General features: G+C 42.0%; 1 protein-coding gene across 2 annotated transcripts in view; it reads left to right on the top strand.

The window, feature by feature from the left end:
* pola1 (polymerase (DNA directed), alpha 1) overlaps positions 1–21,302 on the top strand; it is a 54,386-nt gene that overhangs the window by 2,300 nt on the left and 30,784 nt on the right. The window contains exons 7-33 of one of the 2 annotated variants that reach the window (XM_014983512.2): positions 15–116; positions 234–390; positions 477–648; positions 2,259–2,431; positions 2,546–2,658; positions 2,752–2,865; positions 2,961–3,035; positions 3,118–3,256; positions 3,352–3,506; positions 4,247–4,331; positions 4,645–4,706; positions 5,066–5,155; positions 5,681–5,797; positions 5,908–6,083; positions 6,192–6,321; positions 6,709–6,828; positions 6,923–7,013; positions 7,089–7,213; positions 7,309–7,458; positions 8,058–8,180; positions 19,200–19,232; positions 19,581–19,673; positions 19,765–19,970; positions 20,101–20,233; positions 20,299–20,430; positions 20,518–20,692; positions 20,903–21,084. In XM_014983512.2, coding sequence (XP_014838998.2) covers positions 15–116; positions 234–390; positions 477–648; positions 2,259–2,431; positions 2,546–2,658; positions 2,752–2,865; positions 2,961–3,035; positions 3,118–3,256; positions 3,352–3,506; positions 4,247–4,331; positions 4,645–4,706; positions 5,066–5,155; positions 5,681–5,797; positions 5,908–6,083; positions 6,192–6,321; positions 6,709–6,828; positions 6,923–7,013; positions 7,089–7,213; positions 7,309–7,458; positions 8,058–8,180; positions 19,200–19,232; positions 19,581–19,673; positions 19,765–19,970; positions 20,101–20,233; positions 20,299–20,430; positions 20,518–20,692; positions 20,903–21,084 — 3,423 coding nt within the window. Of the gene's footprint in view, positions 1–14; positions 117–230; positions 391–476; positions 649–2,258; positions 2,432–2,545; positions 2,659–2,751; positions 2,866–2,960; positions 3,036–3,117; positions 3,257–3,351; positions 3,507–4,246; positions 4,332–4,644; positions 4,707–5,065; positions 5,156–5,680; positions 5,798–5,907; positions 6,084–6,191; positions 6,322–6,708; positions 6,829–6,922; positions 7,014–7,088; positions 7,214–7,308; positions 7,459–8,057; positions 8,181–19,199; positions 19,233–19,580; positions 19,674–19,764; positions 19,971–20,100; positions 20,234–20,298; positions 20,431–20,517; positions 20,693–20,902; positions 21,085–21,302 lie in introns of both variants that reach the window. The other variant, XM_014983511.2, reaches the window with a different exon arrangement.

Genomic DNA, 21,302 nt, shown 5'->3' with positions numbered 1-21,302 from the left:
ATCTGCGATTCCAGAAACCGTCAGCTCTCACTCCTCCACCTTTGGTTACCCTGAAGAAAAAGAAGACGGTGGGATCAATCATGAACCCGTTCTCCCTCAAACCTCAGATGCCAAAGGTGAAGCCATCATGTCCTGACCTACATTTAGTTTTATTGCTGTTTATGTGGAGGTTTTGCACGAATCTGTCAGCGCAAACATCACAATTGAATTATGCAAACACCCTGATGTAGCAGGAGAAGCCCTCAACTTATGGATTAAAAGCCAAGGTGATCCGACCTCCGCCTCTGGACCCCTCTCCCCAGCCTTCTGCCCGTCCTCCTCCACCTGCAGCAACCGAGGTTCTTCCAGAAAAACATGAAGCGGAGCTGGAGGAGCCAAACGAAGAGAGAGGTTAGATAAAATGTCAGGGGCTTTCGTTACTTTTTAGCTGCTTCACAATAAGACAAAACCAGTCTCGATGATGCTGTCTGTTACAGAGGACGACAGTCTGGCTTTTGAGGGGGTCGATTTTGATGAGCCAATGGAGGTTGAGCATGAGGAGGAGAAGGCTGTAGCTAAAGATGAAGCCAAACTTGAACCCAAAGGAGGGTTGACAGCGACTGAAGTTAAAGTGGAGCACAAAGCTGAACGTCAGGATCCAGTTCTGCTGTGAGTTAGCTGCAGATACAAACTCACAGATGTCCTTAGATGTTTTTCCCTAAGGATCAAGTTAATCCCACCTAAAGTAAGGTGTAAAGATCAAATTGTTTTGTTTTTTTTCCCAAGTGCCTGGACATCAATCAAAACCAATCGAGCTAAAATTGACTGGCTCTGAAATCATACAACCGATTTCTCTGTGGATTTGTCCTCTTAAGATATCTCTGACACTTACAGTCCCATTCAATAAATTATTTCAATAACTAAATTCCCTCAGAAAAGAACCATATAAAGATTAATTACACACAAACTGATGTTTTCCAGCTTTTGTTTTGGTTAATTATGATGATTTTCCAATTGCAGTAAATAAAATATAACATTAAAAGTCTGAATACAGCAGATCAATAAAAAAAAAACATCTGAAATGTGTACATAATGAAAAAAGTGCTTGATACCCATTTAAAGGTTCTTTTTAATAGGTACCGTATTTTCCGCACTATAAGGCGCACTGGATTATAAGGCGCACCTTCAATGAATGGCCTATTTTAGGACTTTTTTCATACATTAGGCGCACCGCATTATAAGGCGCATAGAATAGACGCTTCATACTCTATTATTACACATCCACATTAATAAAGAAATGGTCCCCGAGTACTTTATATAGTAGGCTGGCCCAGCCGTTGTTTCACTCACGGTGTTGGTGTTGCGATATTATGCCCAACTGCTTTCTGGGTAACACAGACCAACCGACACGCTGCCGCTGCAGTCTCTGTCTCTCTTCCCCTGCCCCTCCCCCCCTTTAAATGTATTATCAAACTTTATTAACAAACCAGTGTTCTGACAACTATCCCAGCATGCACCGCGCACTACTTCTTCTACGGGGAAAAAGAAGTTGGCGGCTGCTTACCGTAGTGGACCAACTACGTAAGCAGCCTACTGCATGTCTGTGTAAACATGACGTCTTTCATTTCGATCTGAGTTAATTAGCGTAGCATTTCTGCCGGATTTTCACAACATATCAGCCACGACAATGGACAGGGGAACCAACAAGTTCATGTCATCTTTTTTGGACGACATCAAGGTGTTTGAGCCACTGGATGCCTCCAACATTGTGCGCGTCACAGCTAAAAGCTACCGATAGATGAGGAAAACAGCAGATCCTCACACCCTCAGCATAAATATAGCTGTGGACAAGATCACTGATGCCTATTGTTCTTGCAAGGCTGGGTAAGTCGGCATTCATGGTTTTGATGGTCCACAATGTACATTAGCATATGTTTACTACTGTAGCTTGTGTTTGTGAGACGGTCACGCACGTGGTAGCTGCACTGTGACCTAAAATGGGCATTAGCCAATGAAACGCGGCCCCTGTGGTAAGGTCCGTTGCTGGACCTGTTGTGGCTCAATATTGGTCCATATATAAGGCGCACCGGATTATAAGGCGCACTGTCGGCTTTTGAGGAAATTGAAGGTTTTTAGGTGCGTCTTATAGTGCGGAAAATACGGTACTTTTAATCTGACAAACAAATCATATCAAGATGCATATCTAGAATCACTATTAGAAAGAACATGTGAAATATATTATGTTTTTAGAAGATATTTGTATTTGTTCTTGTTTTTAGGCCCAACAGAGTTGGAAGCTCTTGGGGACAGGAGGCTGCAGGTGGAGTCAGTGAAGCTCCAGCAGAGGTGCAGGTCGACTCCAGCAAGCTCCCTCTAGTGGAGGGCACGGATGGGGAACAGGTCTTCCGATTCTATTGGTTGGATGCTTTCGAAGACCCATACAACCAGCCAGGTGTGGTATTTAGGCACTTTTCATCAAAATAAACAAAATGTTTTGGTTTTTTTCTTTAGAAGAAGCATTGTTGAGATTTTCTAACTTGATGTTTGACTTTAAATTGCATCCCAGGCGTGGTGTATCTGTTCGGGAAAGTGTGGATCGAGTCGGCGCAGTCTTATGTCAGCTGCTGCGTTACTGTGAAGAACATTGACAGAACGATGTACCTTCTCCCTCGGGAATTCGTAAGTGTCGCACTCTCAGTGAGAACTGCATTTGACTCATTCCTGATGAAAACTGCTCATATCTGAACTGTTTTTATTGCCCAATAAAAACAGAAAACAAATCCGAAGACCGGAGAAGTGTCGGATCAACCAGTGGGGATGATGGACGTTTACCAGGAGTTCAATGAGCTTTCTGAGAAGTTCAAGATTATGAAGTTCAAATCTAAGGTCAGAATTGGTTACAGCTTGATTATTTATTTATTTAATTTTTTTTTTTGTAGAAAACAGGCACCCATGCCTATGTTTTGCTTCTGTCTTTGCAGAAAGTGGAGAAGAGCTATGCTTTTGAAATTCCTGACGTGCCCAGTCAGTGCGACTACTTGGAAGTGAGATACTCTGTAAGCAGGCACACATGAGCAAAACGTCCTAAAATCTATCCCAGGTTGACGCTGGTTCCTTAGGATAATTTTATTTTTACAGGCAGACTTTCCTGCTTTGCCGTCTGACCTTAAAGGGACGACATTTTCCCATGTTTTTGGAACAAACACCTGCAGCCTGGAGCACTTCCTTCTCAGTAGGAAGATTAAAGGCCCCTGCTGGTTGGACATCAAGACACCACGTAAGAACGATGCCATTAATATGACTTATTTCTTTGAGCCATGCCTCTAAACAATTTCCCCTGCAGTTCTAACTTCTCCACCTCGTCTTTCTTAGAGCTGATGAACCAATCGGTCAGCTGGTGTAAGGTGGAGGCTCTCGCTGTGAGAAGTGACTTGGTTTCTGTGATTAAAGATCTGCCGCCTCCACCCGTAACCGTAATGTCCATAAGCCTCAAGACAGTTCAGAACCCCAAGACGCACCACAATGAGGTTGGGATATTTGATTTAGTGCTTGGAAAACATTTATGTTATAGTGAAACTTTGTTCTTCCCAGTAATGTGGAAAAATATGGATTTTTTTTTTTTTTTTCTAAATTGAGTTTGAAAACTACAATGAAGTACTAGAACAATTGTAGATAAATGGAGGAGAAAAAAATCTGGCAGCGGAAGTTAATGTTTTTACATGTTTACAAGATAAAAATTTGTATAAGTTGTATGTTTTTGGGAAATAAGGATACGATTTTATGATTAAAGACATATTTTAAATCTGGGAAATTCTCTGCCGTATGCTACAACAAAATCTGTCATTTTTTTTGAGATACGTGGGAGATGTTCTGACACCAGAGCCCAGATGCACCACTTACACTTTGAAAATAGCCAGAAATGCAGCTATAAATTCACCATGTGTCATTATGAATTTACATTTGACATGTTTGACTTTATAATCACATTAAGCAACTTTCATGCAAATTCACAATTTGTTAGTATCGTAGGTTCATATTGTAAATGGGTAAATGTGTGAAATTCATCAAGAAATATCTAAATATTTGGGTGGAAGCTTTCCACTCTGTGGCCAAATATATTTTTTCTTTTACCTAGAATTGCCTTTATACTTGCTGTAGGAAACACTTCTATATCCTGTATATATATATTTTTTAAAAAGTAATCTATGCAGTAGATTAACGGGGTTGATCACATTTTTCGCTTAATGCAACATTAATTTTTCTGCAGATCGTCTCTCTTGTTGCGCTCATCCACTACAGCTTCCATATGGATAAAGCTCCTCCTCAGCCTCCCTATCAAACTCATTTCTGTGGTAAGTGTTAAGCATTTTCTGCTGTTGGTATTTTGATGTTATTCACTTGGTAAAAGCAGTGAATTTAAATAGTATTTCTATAGTCAAAGCGCTCACAGAGCCACACTCACAGACACATAAACGGGTACTCAGGTCGTTAGGCTGCTTGGGGTTAAGTGTCTTAACCGAAGGCTGTTGTGATCCCACAAGTTTTTGGATTGCAATACTTTCTCATTGAGCCACAGTCGCCTGTAATGAACCAAGTTGACAAATTTGTAATAAAAACTTGGATGAGATTTTCAAACAAACTGATTGTAACCATTTTTCTCCTCAGTGATCAGTAAACCATCTGACTGCATTTTTCCTTACGACTTCAAAGACGCTGTCAAGAAGAAGGTGAGTGACCACGCATGGACAGACCCTAGCTTTAGCAGCACTGCTTCTGTTTATTTTAATAATGAATGGACAATACTTACCAATATGAATACCATTGAAAGATTTTCAAATATTGTGTAGCCATAATTTTAACCATCACTTGAAGCTGCTGCTCATATTTAAGCCAATTTTCTATCCTCCACCTGTTCTTTAAGACACACTGAAAATTAATTTCTCATTTCTCAATTGCAGTACAAATGATGTCTTCTAATAGTGATTGCAAGCCCAGACGTTTTACTAAGAATACATTTTGCTGTATAAAAAGAATGATAAACCTTCCCACTGACCTCAGTCTTTTTTTTTTTTTTTTTTTTTTTAAGAAAGTGAAGGTGGAGATGGCAACTTCAGAGCGGACCTTGCTCGGCTGCTTCCTGGCCAAGATGCACAAAATCGACCCTGATGTGTTGGTGGTGAGCAACAAACCAGTTGTATAAGCAAATACTAAAAATCCACATTGATGTGAAATGGAGGCGTTTAAGCTCGTCCGTCTGGTTGGGAACAGAAAGTACGATCCGTTTATTCCTGATGAGTGAATGCACCATACTGACACTTTGATGAGGAAGAAGGCTCAGTTAGCCTTTTCAGTATGATTTTATTCTCGTAAAGGAAGATATTCTCTAATTTTTTATTTATTTTTTTTGTAGCTTTCATACATCTGTTCTAACGATAAACTTCAGAATTTGACTGGATTTTTTTTTTGTCTCTTGTAGCTTAGCAGAAGGAACTTGTTGTTTCTGCTTAAAAATAAATGTTGAATTTTCTTAATAAAACTGGATAAAATCTGTGTTGGCGGGTCACTAGTTGGAGTCACAAATTGGACAGCTAGTAGATTCTTTATACGCCACCTGGAAGTTTCTATTGTTCAGCTAAACAGCAAAGTTTAGGGAAGCCAGTATTCAGCGCCTCTTTGAATCGTCACCTGCTTTTACCTGCAGGGTCACGATATCTTCGGTTTTGATCTGGAAGTTCTCCTGCAGAGGATCAATGTGTGCAAGGTCCCCCACTGGTCTAAGATCGGACGCCTCAGGAGGGCAAATATGCCCAAATTGGGGGTAAGAAAAACGGAATCAGAAGCAGAAATATGCTTTTGCAGCAGGTTTGTAAATAAATAAATCTTTCATTTCGTGTTTTCTCCGCTATGTTGTATTCCTGGCTTCTTCAGGGCCGTGGAGCGTTTGCTGAGAAGAGTGCAACGTGTGGCCGTCTGGTGTGTGACGTGGAGATCTCGGCCAAAGAGCTGATTCGTTGTAAAAGTTACCATCTGACGGAGCTTGCAGCTCAGGTGCTGAAGGTGGAGCGGGTCGCAGTTCCTCAGGAGAGCATCAGAAATCTCTACAGGTGAATTTCAAAGCTCACGGCTAACCCAACGCGAGCCACTACCGTATTAGAAAGGAGTGAGGGAAATGAAGCTGGTCTATTGTAAAATGTGCCTCGTTTTCCCCTCAGCGACTCTCCTCACCTGCTGTACCTGCTGGAGTTGACGTGGACTGACGCAAAGCTGATCCTCCAGATCATGTGTGAGCTTAATGTGCTGCCCCTCGCCCTGCAGATCACCAGCATCGCCGGCAACGTCCTGGTAACGTTCAACAGTTCATCCTTATGCCTCCTCAAAACTCACTGTTCCTTTTGTTTTCCCTAACTATTAAATTCCGTCTGTCTCTTTGGTTGATTAATCATGATCGTTAGCATTTTAATCACCTTTTTAAATCACCGTTCTAAATAAAATTTTGACCCGAGGGCTCGCCCAAACGATCTGCTCAGTCGCTACATTTAATAGCTTGAGAAAGGCATTCACAGTTTCAGTGATTTTGGACATGAAAAAAAAAGATGTAAAGTATATATTCTAGTCACGAGTCTTGCTTAAAAATGCATCCAGGTATTGTCTCAAGTTGTTCTGTTTATTTTGTCCTAATTTTAATTTCTTGTGCTTCTAACTGCGTTTCTCTCTGCGGCCTCTCTGCAGTCTCGCACGCTAATGGGCGGTCGCTCTGAGAGGAACGAGTTCCTGCTGCTTCATGCCTTCAATGACAAAAACTTTATTGTCCCTGACAAACCGTCCTTTAAAAAGGCCCATCTGGACACTGTAAGTGCTCATAGAACTGCACAAAAATGTACTTTTTTAAATTTTTATTACATTTTTTAAACGTTTTTTTCCCCCTGTGATTGGATTGATCTAGGTTGAAGGAGAGGACGATGTAGATGCAGGAAAGGGTAAGAGGAAGAAGAAGGCAGCCTACGCTGGAGGTCTGGTGCTGGATCCGAAAGTCGGTAAGTGTTTCCCAAAAATGTTGATTGGCTTTGAATCGAGTCCGTTTTCTGACCCCATCTCATTTGTCCACTCAGGTTTCTATGATAAGTTTGTGCTGCTGCTCGACTTCAACAGCTTGTACCCTTCAATCATCCAAGAGTTCAACATTTGCTTCACCACAGTCCAGAGGCAGGCGCAGAACTCCCACAAAAAGACCGACGTGAGTGAAACTCACTTGCGTCCAGATGAATTACAACCGATGTGCTTCGTCAGGCAGATTAATAATTCCCGACCTTTGTACGCACTTCGTAACAGGATGATGAGCCAGAGGAGATTCCTGAGATTCCAGATTCCAACCTGGAAATGGGAATCCTGCCCAGGGAAATCAGAAAACTGGTTGAACGGCGTAAACAAGTTAAGCAGCTCATGAAACAACAAGATATCAATCCAGATCTCTACATGCAGGTTTGTCCTTCTATAATTAATCTCAAGTCCTTGTTGAACAAAAGCATTTAATCAGTGTTTGTTTTATCTACATTATAACTATAAGTAGTGAGTGACGATGCGTTTTAAATTCATTCTCTCAAATTCCTTTGAATTTGCTTCATCTTTTATTTCTTGAGCAGTTGCCATTTCCAGAAGTATTAGCTTTCTTGAATTAAATATTTGCTTTTTGTCATGTTATAACCACAAATTGAATGAATTTCATCTGGATTTTATGCGACAAACCAGCCTAACATAGTGAAGCAGAAAGAAAATGACGAGTTGTTATCCAAATACTTGACAAATAAAAAAATCTGATAGTGATCCGTAGTATTTACAGTATATTCTTCCTTCTAACCTATGACAACTAAATAAAAAATGTTGAAAACCTGAAATCGGGTGATGTAACAATTCCCTTTCATATAAATTAAAGTTTGTGGTTGTATCGTGATAAAACATAAATACGTTAACTGGGTGAAAGTTGAACACGGCAGCATAATTTCTTGCTGAGAACAAATGTAAAAAATGTAAGTTTTTCTTGTTGTGAGTTTCTAAACTGTTTTCTGTTCCTTCCCTCTCAGTACGACATCCGTCAGAAGGCCTTGAAGCTGACTGCTAACAGCATGTACGGCTGTCTGGGATTCAGCTACAGCCGCTTCTATGCTAAACCACTTGCTGCTCTGGTCACCCACAAGGGGAGAGAGGTAAAACTGAGCTGCAAATAAATGTTTAACTTTCAGCGTCACAATTAATATTCAAGTCCTTCAAAGCTAGGTGAATTGAATGACCTTGCTGGAAGCACTAAGATTTTCATCCACAAGATGGCACTGTTAAGCCATAGTTCACATTTTCACCAATTTAAAAAATATATATATATTTCTTTGGTTTCTGAATTTTTATGTGTGGCCTGTCTTACCTCATACTTGGTATTATTTTCCTTGAGGAATTTCTCCGTGTCCTCCCCACCTTTGGCTCTTCTCTGTTTTTAAATGTGAACATTTCTCCCCCCTCCATTCAGCCAGATCCCAACTCATGTTTTTTTAGTGTCTTTTATTTTTCAAATCTGACCTTTCCAGTGATAAAAATGCCAATAGATGCGTTAGGAAATGTTCACGTTCTCCATTTAAGGGCTGACAGACGTGCACATCCAATAAATTTATCCAAAGCAGCATGTGTTCTGCATGACACAAATGGCTAAAGCTGGCATTGTAACTGAACACCACACACACACACACACACACACACACACACACACACACACACACACACACACACACACACACACACACACACTCCCGTCATGTCAGTGATGGTACTCATGTTCATTTAATGAGCTCCAATGGTACAAGTCCTCAGCGGAGGCATCAGGCTTTGCCTCGGGGGACTCCTTCATTAAGATCCCCTTACACACTCATTGTGCTGTCTGACGGAGGGCAGGACACCAACTCGCCGTGTGTGTTTGTTATTTTGTCAGTCCATTTGTGCCTCCAGTCATGCTTGATGTTCATCTGACAGAGCTACATTGTTAAAATTGTGTGTTTGATTCGCCGGTGCAGGTGGGAGTTTCTCTGCCTGCACACTTACAGCCGCTGTCTGTCACCAGCCAGAGGTGGATGGATTAATTACATTTACCCTCCTGCCTGCTTTGCTTCATCTCGGTTACACCAACAGTCTTTGGCGATAAGTGGGCTGTTTTTCCACTTTCCTTTGAATGGAAATATGGCCTCCTCCCACAGGAGTTGCCTTAAACAGTTTTGAGTTGTATTTAGTTTAGACAGTCTTGTAGGGAGCCCTTATCTAAAACTGTCTGTAATCTCTTAAGAGTTGATGCTTTAGTGAGGTCAAAACTTAGATTGAGTGAATAGCCATTTAATAATAAAAAAAGTATGTTTTTGTTAAAAAGTAGATCTCAACTCTTTCTAAGCCTTAGTTTTCCCCATAAAATAAATTTGGTTACATTTACAGAGATTTGCAGAACTGTTGGTAACTTTTTTTGATTTTGTCACATTATAACCACAAAATAAATTTGTATTTCATTGGCATTTTTAGTGATAGATCAACACAAATGAACACATAACTGTTAAACGGGAGAGTTTCAGAAATGATCAGAACTAAAAATCTGCAAAATACAACTCCACTTAAAACTTGACTTCATCCTTTACTGGCCTGGTATTTTCCTTGGTTTCCATGATGCTGATTATTTGCCAATGTTCTCCAACAAACTTCTGAAGTCCCAGAACAGATAATTTAACACTTAAATACAGACAGACTCTACAAGTTGGCAAATTTCCAAACCCACTTATTGACACTGCATTTTATTTAGGGGTGTCTGAATAAAGAGAACTGAATACTAAAGCATGCTGCACTTTCTAGCTTCATATTCCATTAAAACATTCAGGCGACGTCCTTCTTCTCCACATTTATGCGCAGCTTTGTGTTGGTCTATGAAATCCCAGCAAAGTGCATCAAAGTTTGTGTTTTTAATGCCTCAAATCTCAAAGTTCAAGGGGTGTGTATACTTTTGCAGGGCGGCATATATTTTTGGTCGGGGTTACCTCTGATGTTTCCTTAAGTTACCTTGTGTGCTGAGGGGACAGTAAATATAAGTGGACTGGTGGTCTAGTGGGGGGGTTACTGCATTAGTGCATCACATACAGTGAGGAGTGATGTGACGCATTGCAGACCCGAGCATCAAAAGGTCGTCAGTAACATCTAAAACCCTCTGAGGGTTCAGTACTTAAAATGCGCCTCAGTTTGCTGATGTAGCGGGAGATCCTGCTTCACCCAGTCTTGGTGTTTTGTTTACTTTGTATCTATGATTCTGCGCGCAGCTAGCTCTATTTATGTTGCACACAACACAGGGACTCCCGCTTTTATTACGAGATGGACCGATTGTGGTAGTTAGTAAAAGTTAAAACAGTCGGAGAAGCTAGGTTGAGCCGTCCCCTCGCAGCAGATTTACACAGTAAAAAGTGAAGTTTGACTGAATTTCTGCGGTGGCCCGGAGTTAATAGAACATTATGCGAGAAGTTCTCGGTAGTTTCCATCTGCAGCGAGCCAGAAAAGCCAGCTGGCATTTATAGCTGCGTTTCTGGTGTATTTGTGGGTATTGCCATTTGCACTCCTGCCCCCTTTTTAATCATCACATTTGCACTCCACTTTCATCTCATGATTTAGGAGGCTTTTTATTTTTATAATTGTAACATGTACACTGATCACCACTTTGTCCGCCGTGTAAATCCCTCCCCTCCCACCGCTCTCATCTGTTTGGACGGGTGTCCCTGGTGAATGTGCATGTGTTCTGCGTATTTATTGATTGGTCCGGCTCTCATCTTTCTCTCACTCTCGTTTTAACCCGAGGCCTCAGCGGAGCGGGACGGGCCGGGAGCCACGGCGGTTTCTCGGACCGCCGGCGGGTTTCAGATGTGGAGGCTTAGAGAGAGTTGACAGACTTTTGGCCGAAGTGCCTCAAATTAGCTTACTTAAGAGTAACGAAAGAAACCCCCCCCACTTATCCCCTTCTGAGTCTGACTGTAGAAATGTGCACAGACGCACACATGTCACCCTCCGTGTACTACTGGCCGAACTCTGCCCTTTGTCGGAGGACCATTTGTTGTGGGCCTACTCTGTCCCGGAATGTGTGGGTATTAAAAGGGGGACTTGATGGGTATTAAGAGGAAGGTGAAGGTTTAGGATTACACGGCTGAGGGTCCTCTACAGATTGATGTCCCCCTCAACCCCTCTGTGATATTTTGGGTTCTTTTGTATGTTGGCCAGAGAACAGTTGAATGCAGAGAGGAACAGATATATGCAACACAGATATCTCCCTCACATGTGGGTTATGACCGGCTGATTAATGTATTTATCCCACGAGGCAGACTTTTATTGTCCGCTGACTGCTGGTTATTAGAACTCTGTAATCACCGGATGGTTTAACTCTTGAGTTTTAATTTACATTAAGGCTTAAGTGTACTTTCTTGGAGATTTGTGGTAAACAGACACAAATTAGCCAATAATTGATTAATTATCGACGGTTTTCAGTATTTGTAAGCCAGTCGCAATAAGCAATTAATCACATGATGAATTAACATGAGCTAAATAATTTTCATTCTTATGATTAATATTTTGTAGGGCAAGTTTATTTATGATTTCGGTTGTGTGTTTTTAAGTTTTTTAAATGGTTTTTGATTGTTGGGTTTTATTTTGGATATTTAAAATATCTTCCAGTTTCAATTAAGCGTTCTTTAAAAAATTACAGTTTATTGGTCTTTGATAGGGCGCACTTGCAGCATTACTACGTCATTATCAGCGTTATTGTTTATCGCAATAATTGAGACAATTTAGGAAAATTTATAGTATCTGTCGATATAGTGCTAAGTATTTGTGTCCAACCTTCCTTATTTTGGGCCCCCCCCAAAAAAAAGGATTTCTTAGGAGTCACCTAATTAATCATGAGCACAGTGATTAATTTTGCTTTCTATAAATCTGACGAGAGTGAAAAGAAAACTGTTTTTGAAATGGACCGTAGGAATTAGGGATGGGCATTTATCGTGTCGTTTATCATTTAATGTGAAAAATTTCTTGTCACGTTAAGAATTTTGACTTGGTGTAAAGATGTTTAAGGTACATGAATAGTTTCAGGACACTGTAGCTGTAGAAAAAAGACCCCAACAACTTAACTTTGGCCAATTGGTACAGATAATTAATCTAAAACAGTTTAACTTCATGTCCTGTTCTCTGAAACAGGACACAAAATGGTTGTTTTTCTTGTACTTTGAGCAGAGTTGTTAGCCCATCCGTGTGTTTATGTCCCCTGATGCTTGTGGAAGCTGCTGATTGTTGTGGATTGCAGATTGCTTTGACCTTTGTCCCCTTTTGCCAGCAAATCTGACAACCATTAGCAGGTGTTTGTGTGTCTCAGGACAGTGGATGACTCCTGAAAGCCATTCTGCTGTAATTGAGTTTGTGTCCTTGTGTTTAAAAACAGCCTGACAGGAGCTCGTTGCTGACATTATAGGAAGGCATGCAAAGGGAAGACTAGAAGAAGCGGGGCTTGTGTAACAGAGCCCCGGCGGCGGGGAGAGGTCAGAGTTTGGTTTAGGTTAAACCTCTGTCCGTACATGCGTGCAAATAGCTGTAATGAAGGCTAAGTAAATATTGTTGCCCCAGGCGTCCATCGTTCAGACTCTCCATCATCTGTCTTGTCTCGAGAGTGACAAACCATTTCCCAGAATTAGATCGAGGAATATTTAAACTCTCGCTATCGCGTCTCATTTGCGACGCCGTCTTTTAGACTTAGCGACATTGCACCCGGTTGTTTCATTCAGAGTTTCGGTTGTGCCTGCTCGCTCGGAGTCACAGGAGTCATTTTTACATTTCTGTGAATTAGATTTAAGCGCATAAGCCCGGTCACGCTGGTATTCATGAGTCTGGATCTGGACCCAAGTGCGCGCGCGCGTGTGTGTGTGTGTCTCTGGCGGCTGCGATGTTTCCATGATCCCATGGTCCTCCTCCTTAAAGAGCTGGCTTTGCTCCTGATAGAGCTGGACTTAACAAATAGTCACATGGGAGCAGCAGTGATGCTATTTTGGCCACGTTAGCTCGTCTGTGAGGGGCTAACGGTGGAAGGGCTGAGTTCAGCTTTTAAACTGCGACATTAGTAGCACCTACTAATGAGGCCATGTGAGACCAGGCTAATGGCTGGGATTATAATTGATAAAAGATTGATCTAGCATCTGCCATCTTTCTCAGGATGACATATAGAGCTGTAAATGAATGAATAATTAGTAAATGGTTTTAACTTGACATACTTGGTCATTTTATTTCTTCTGGGGCTTCAGTCTGGAAGTGAAAAAGCTGGTAGCTTTGTTCCAGTCTGATACTATAACGAAATGAAAGACATTTACTCAATATCCCTACTAGAAGTGTTAATGTCCTTGATGAAAGCTGAAAAAAATAACATAAAAACAGATTTATTTAACGGTGACGTTTCAGACACGAAATAGTTTTTTTCACGTAAATTAGATCAAGTTGTTGGCGGAGAGATGTGAAGGCTGTATGACGTGTTCTTTAGGATCACTTGTTTTATTATTTATTCATTCTTGCAAAGGGTTACTACTTGTCTTACAGTAGTTTTAAATGTCCAGATTTAGTTACTTGTCCGCCATTATCGCTCACGTGAGCCGCTGAAAGGAAACTCAGTCAAAATGGCTTGTTTCGATTTTAATTGAAGCACCCTAAAGTCGGCGTATTTATAGTCAGGAGGTCAAAAACAGTTTACAGTAAATGAGTTTCATCAGGAACTAAACATAATGACCAATGCCTGAAATGTAAAGATAAATAACGTATCCCACACAGAGCCTATAAAAGTTATTCTGGGACTTATTTGGCTGTGTCAGAACCAGTGCAGTGCAATGCCACAAGACATCCGCTTTACCGTTGGAAGTGACTTGTATTAATTGAGCGAACAACAGGAGGATTGTTGGCGTTGTCGGCTTATTTTCAGTCGGAGCCGGCTGTTGTGATCTCAGCCGGTTGTATTAAATCAGAGGCAGCTTTACAGCTGACTGACCTTCCAAGCAGCAGACATGAGAACACAAATATGGTATCTGCAAGGACAGGTGTGTGTGTGCGTGCGTGTGTGTATGTCTGTGTGTGTGTGTGTGTGTTTGCTTGCGCACGTGTGATTTGCGATCAGACATTCTCACATGCAAAAGAAATAAGGATTTTTACCTTGAAACAGAGAAAGAAAATGCACCTTAAAATTACAAATCCTCCTTCCACTTTTGTCAGTGAGCTTGTTTTTGGTGAATAAGTGTTTTAAAAACTACGGCTTCGTCCACGCGTACTCCGGCTTTGTGTGTGTGTTGCCAAACCACCCTCCGCCCGGGTCTGACAGTGCCGTGTTCCCCCCACAGGTGCTATTTCAGTCGGCCGACTGTCATCCCAAAATGCTTTTCAGCTGAGTGCTTTTCAAAACAGTCGTCAGTAGTTAAGGCTCTTTTTACAAGGGCCCTCTGCCCTGCTGAAGTTCAAAAAGCCACTTGTGATCTGCTGATTAGCAGAAAGGTGTACAGTGTATATAAATACCTGCAGATATCCTTCCTTTTTTTTCTTTCTTTTCGACCAGCATGCTCGGTTGTCTGCTTCGGTTTCATCCGCTTGACTCAGGCCAGCTAGGGCCTCTTTCCCAGTCGTGTTACTGCAAGGAAAAAACAAATAGCATGTTAATACAGATAAGCATGAAGAGAATTCAAACGGATAATACGACAAGACACAAATCTTGAAGATAAGTTTGTCGGAAATCTGAGTTTCAGGAGCGACTGAGGATAAAGGCAGCTATCACAATATGGCTGGAGCACTCGTCAATTAGCACAGCAGGGTGTAATAACTTGCAGCTAATGGATACAGCTCATGAGTAGGCACCCAGGTGCACATGCACACTCACGAAAAATATTGTAAAACCACTAAATGAAACTGGAATGGCTGGCTGCGAAAAGTCAAGGCAGACTGTGGGAAAGTGCAGCACTTAGAGAGAAATATTCGGACAGGTGTTAGAAATATGGAAGGCATTTTGTTAAGGGGCTTTGTTAACACATCAAGCGTTTAAATCCATTGCATCTAAAAAAAAAAAAAATCTTGATACGGAGTTAGGTTTTTTTTTTTTTGTTTTTTTTTGTCAGCTGGACAGAATTAAACTCGACTCCTGCAGATGCGTCTCCCGGTCATTTCTGCAGCACCTCTGAGTGTCACAGTCTGCTGTTGCACCACTTAACCAAACTATGTCTTCTGGTGCCTTGACGCCTGCATCCCTCCAGTCTCAAGGTAGATTTGTTGGGTGCATTATGTTTTAAAAATGGGCTGCACAAAGGAAAAAATGTCACTTGTAAGCTGAAATATAGCAGTAATAAAAGAACACTTCACAGCACTCGCGTTTGAAATGTCGGATCCAAACTTAGTGCTTCTGAAAGGGGAAGAAAAAAACAGCTTGTGGTTGCCATGTTTTTGAAGCTTTTGTGTGCTGCAAGTTTTTTAACTTTATTAGGCCTGCAATGAAACTGTCCCTTGTTGAAATTTAGCAGTTTGCTTTTTACGCTTTTATATGTTTTACATATTTTATATGTTGTGTTATATGTTAAGATAATTAAGGCAACCATGTTTGTGAAATGCCAAACTTACTTGACGTATAGCATAAGTAATAAAGGCATTACGCTTCCCTTTCCGTCGTCTTCATGATCAGAATAAGCAGGAATAGTGACTACAATTGGGGGGATGAGGGGAGGAATCAATTCACAAGCCTGGATCGTTCAGTAAGCCGCACAATTACTGTCCGGTCTAATTACCGTTTATTAACACCAACAAGCTGAGAGGCTGAAACCTTAGAAAACCCAGCGATGTACGGCACGCAGGAAGTGAAGGCTTTATGAGATGTTAGAATGTTTTCTGTTAACTACTTACTCTGGGGGGGCGCGGCTTCAGTTTTGGAGAAGAGTGGGACATGAAAATGTTAGCAAAAAATCACAAACAAATCTGGAGAGAATCCTTATCCTACTATTCCTCTGTACATCTATTCACCTGCAGTATCTGCCTTTCTTCCCTTCTTTCTCATTTTCCACTCTTTCTTTCTGATTATTTTTCTAACTTCCATAAAAATAACACCTGCCACTAAATTAACTGAAAGTGAACTTTTAAATTTTAAACATAATATATTTATGGGATACAAACATAAGCAACATCACTGAAAGTATGTAGTTTTAGGCCTATAGGTCTATATAGATTGGATTGTTTGACGTTAATTAAGCCAAACAGTGTTTTTTATATATATATCTGTAACCGTTATAACAGGAGTTCATATTTTGGTTCAGGTTTCTAAATCTAGTCACCTCCTTGAACATTAGATATCTGGTTAACATCAAGTAAAAGGAGAGCCCTCTTTAATGCTTTTTCAGTTGTTGGGCCGCAGTATGGGGGGAACGTCCGGTGGTGACGAGGGTACTCATCGGCTCGAAGACATACACTCAGGAATTCTTCCAGCCCTCCCACCCCGGGGGGAAATGTGTTTGCATTGGTCCGTATAGTATGTGTGTGTCGGTATGTGTTTAAAGATGAGCGCTCACGCACCATCAGTCGCACACACATGCCAGAGTCATGGTCAAACGACTTGTCTTTCACACAGTTCATTCCTTAAAGCCGTCCGTCCTGCTGGAACTGACAGCGTATGGAAAAGCAACCAAAAAGAGTCCGCTCGTCAATTACATCAACGCATTCTCGCCTCGCTCGCCTTCCCACGTCGCCTCGCTTTGCTGTTGCTCATTCTCGCTCCTCTGCATGTGTTCGACTCGGGGCTTCTCGCTCAACATTTCCTCAAGTAAAACCTGGAAGACTAAATTTAAAGCACATTATTCAATAGTGTAGTTGTATCTTCTGCTTTGACCTCACTTTATTATCAGGTAGTTCAAGGCTTTTCCTGTGCTAAAACAAATAGGAGTGGCTTCAAGTGTTTTACTTGTAATTACTTAATATTTTGATTGCCGGTTTTCTCAACATCGTTTTAATTGCAACATCGTCTGACGACTGCTGCAATGGTTCCTGTCAAATTTATGCAAAGCTGCATTTTGTTTGTGCCAAATTGTATTGCTGTCAACCTGGAAACATTCAGGATTATAATATGGGTTTGGGAAGTGTTCCAACTAGTCAGTTCTGCTGCTTTTTATTACCAAATTATTGAGATTTTGCTTCAAATGAGCTAGTCGTACTGATTTAAAATGACTAATTTATTATTTCAGTGTCATTATTTGTAGAAGAACAGCATATCTGTGATTCCGAGTTGGTATAAGAAAGTGTCAGGTTTCAGAAAAATGAAGCCACCTTTTTCTACCTTCAGTATAATCTGTACCCTGTGCAACTGCAGTAAATAACAAACTGAAATGTTTTAACTTGAGTGTTGCAACAGGAGTCTGTAAACTCCCTCCATCCTTTAAAATACCTCTGATTAACCCTGGGTAAAATTCAGCTAGTGCAAATTTTGTTCTACTAACCTTCAAAACTCAGCGGTAGGGCTGCGCAAAATTAGGAAAACATGCATTTTTGATATTTTTGTTGATTAATTTGTAATTTCCCGACTCGTCTGTCTCAGTTTTTCATCATTTCCCATGGTGCTTTAGTGACTGAGACACAAACCTATATCAGGTTTAGGAATTAAGAGCAGTAAGAGTCCCTCTTGTTGGCCAAGTATGTTATCAGGACGCAGAGTGTGAATGCTTTGCACTTGAAATGTATTAGCCTACCAATGACTGCATGAGGGAAGTACTTATCAAGTGCAATATTACATTTACTGACACTGCAACTCTCTGTTTCACTCAGAAAAAACAAAACAAACAAAATGTCCACCGTGTGTGCAGCCGTGCGCCGACTCAGAAACGAGCAGAATCTCCAAACATCGTGCTCTCAAGTTTGAACCCTTGTCCGGGCGCCGCTCTAGTGTCTTTTATATGTAACCTAAACCGCTCCCTGCTTGATGTTTGATTGCTGAGAGACAACACCGTCAAATGTTCTCGAGCCAGTAGAACCTCAGCAATGAGTGTCACGTAACCCCTTCTCATTAGTGTGCGTTATACGTACCGTTAAATTAGGTCGCTCGGACAGCTTTTCCGAGAATTTTTGCACGTCGTAATATAAATCGTCGTGATTTGACGTGCTGCATTTTGTTTGGTGAAGACCGTGTTCCTCTTGGCCGGAGATTCACATTTTTGAGCCTATAAATAAATGAATGTGACACAACTTTGGCGTTCGATTTCTCGTTTATTGGCACTCGCAGACTCGACCTGGGCTGGTGGATTTTTAAAGTTACTGACATAAAATGTTGGGTAATTTTGATCAAATATACCGGTAGAAGTCTGTGCTGTGCTTAGGACCAATATTTGGATGTGTGTGTGGGTCAACCTTGACCTTGACTGCAGCCCCTAATGCAGGAGGCTGTTCTGTGAATGACTCCAACTCCCCTCACTGTTCGGTGGTATGTAGCAGCCCATAAAGCATGCTTACATCCCACTCTGATTTCAGGGAGTGGAAGCCCGGCCCCGCCCCTTCCTCACACTCTGAAATAGCCACGTCCTTGTCCCCACACGGATCATGGTGTGAGTCGAAGTGTTGTATATATGCGGCCGCGGTTGATTGAGGAGCAGATTGCTGGTGACAGGTCACACTGCGTTCCGTCGCTTTGACCCCCCCCCTAGATTATCGACCCAACAACCCCTCTCCCCCCTTCCTTCCTTGGAGCCCCCACCTGTTAGGATCGCTCTGCAGCTCAGAGCCTCCCTCGCTCTCATACACACATTGGACGGCCTGCGTTAACAGAATTCTCTTATTTCTGACACTCGCCCTGCTGGTTATAAAGGCCATTACGAGTCTTCAAGGTGTGTGTGTGTGTCGGGGTGTGTGTGTGTGTGTGTGTGTGGGTTGAAAAGACGCCTGTCACAGCACGCTCTCGTAATTGCCCTCTTAGCCAATTATCCCCCATTTAAAAGCAAGTCACCTGCTCTGCTCCCCGTGTCCACATGAATGCAAGTGCACAGGCTCACACACACTCAGCCGATAACATAGAAGCTTAATATTTAATCATTGTTTGTCTCTGAGTGATTTGTTTGTTTACTGAGCTTGTGTATGAGCTGTTTTGTTGTGTGATTTTGGTTGTTATTCATGCTGTTGTCTTTTCTTTCCCTCAGATTCTGATGCACACCAAAGACATGGTTCAGAGGGTAAGCTGTAAACATATTCTTCCTTTGAACTACAAGTTTGCTTAATTTCATTTCTTTGTTGTTGCTGCTCTTTTTTTGCTTGTATTTTTGTTGGGGTTATTTCTTTTTCTCTGCTCACCACCTTTGTGTCTTTACAGTTGGATTAGTGTTTTTTTTTTCTTGTGTTTTGTGAATAAAATCACTGCAATTATTACAGGTGAAATTGTTGTATGTCCATTTAAGCCATCTGTTCATATTAAGCACATATTGTAGAAAAAAGTCAAAAAGCCCATGTTGGGTACGTGTTTTAGGAGTTCTGATGGTTCATTGTATAGTCTCTGCTTTTATTTGTTGATTTTTGTGGCTCAGATGAACCTGGAAGTCATTTATGGCGACACAGACTCAATCATGATCAACACAAACAGCAAATCACTGGAGGAAGTCTTCAAACTTGGACATAAGGTCTGCGAGTTTATTTACACTCACTGGTTTAGAAAAGCTCTCTGGTTTTCAGCTGTTTAAAGTTACTGCTGTGAATCTGATTTATGTCTAGATAAAGGCAGAGGTCAACAAGCTCTACAAACTCCTGGAGATAGACATCGACGGTGTTTTCAAGTCTCTGTTGCTGCTGAAGAAGAAGAAATATGCCGCCCTGGTGGTGGAACAGCACGGCGAGGGACGATACAGTGTGAAGCAGGAGCTCAAAGGCTTGGACATCGTTCGCAGAGATTGGTGCGACCTGGCCAAGGAGTGTGGGAAGTACGTCCGACAGATCCTGTGTGTTCCCAGTGTCGGATTTATTCAGACACAAACCAGCATTCACAAATTCAGAAGGAATGTTTTCACTCACGATTTTGGGAAAACGCGACTCGTCTTCTCCTTCCCCCAGCTACGTGATTGGCCAGATCTTGTCGGACCAGAGTCGGGATGTCATCGTGGAGAACATCCAGAAGCATCTGGTGGAGGTTGGAGAGAAGGTGGCGAACGGAGACATACCACTCAACCAGTATGAGATCCACAAGGTAAAGATGGCAGGAATCAGGAAGTTCTCTTGTGCTCCGTTTCTGATTTGCTTCTCCTTGTTCAGGCACTGACCAAGGACCCTCAGGACTATCCAGATAAGAAGAGTCTCCCTCATGTGCACGTTGCTCTGTGGATAAACTCACAGGGAGGTCGGCGTGTCAAAGCCGGAGATACAATCTCATACCTCATTTGCAAGGTGCTTAAATATGAGCTCTACACATCTTAGATGCGTTTCACAATTCTTTCCACCTGAAATGCGTTGGTGTGTTACCTTTTGTTCCAGGATGGCTCCACGTTGGCGGCCAGTCAGAGGGCCTACGCTCTGGAGCAGCTTCAGAAGCAGGAGGGTCTCAGCGTGGACACGCAGTATTACCTGGCCCAGCAGGTCCACCCTGTAGTTTCTCGCATCTGCGACCCAATCGAGGGGATCGATGCGGTGCTCATAGCCTCATGGTTGGGTAAGGTCATTACACATTATGATATGCTCAGGAAGCTCTTATATTGCCTCCATTCCAACTTTGTATAGTTGGCAACCAATTGTTTGGGAGGCAAAGAAAACGCCTCATCTGTCCTACTATGCCAAATGTAAACACGTACCACATATTGATTGGACTTGAGTTGATCTCACCTGTGAAAACGCGCTGATTGAAAGGCGATGTGTGTCCCAGGTCTGGACCCAGGTCAGTTCAGATCCCAGCAGCAGCATCAGAGGGAGGAGGAGGCCGACGGCACGCTGGGCGCGGCGGCCCAGCTGAACGACGAGGAGCGCTACAAAGACTGCGAGAGGTTCACCTTCACCTGCCCCCAGTGTGGCACCGACAACATCTACGACGGCGTCTTCGAAGGAGCGGTGAGTGACTGAACCAATCGGAACGCTGAATCCACACTGATGCTGCCACGAAGTGAAGAAGTAAAGGGTTATTCGCTAATGCCACTTATGTGATCCAGGTAGTCATCCGATATCAATTAATGTCTTTATTATGAGTGAGAAGGGTTAAGGTTTGACAGAAGCAAAGCCTTGACCAAAAACAATGTCATCAACACGAATAAGGAGCGTCGGCGTGGGAG

This window comes from Poecilia mexicana, unplaced genomic scaffold (assembly GCF_051168715.1).
Source record: "Poecilia mexicana isolate PSO_F unplaced genomic scaffold, ASM5116871v1 scaffold_20, whole genome shotgun sequence".
Classification (NCBI taxonomy): Eukaryota; Metazoa; Chordata; class Actinopteri; order Cyprinodontiformes; family Poeciliidae; genus Poecilia; species Poecilia mexicana.
Note: the sequence above shows the minus strand (reverse complement) of the source record. Positions and strands in the feature narration are given on the sequence as shown.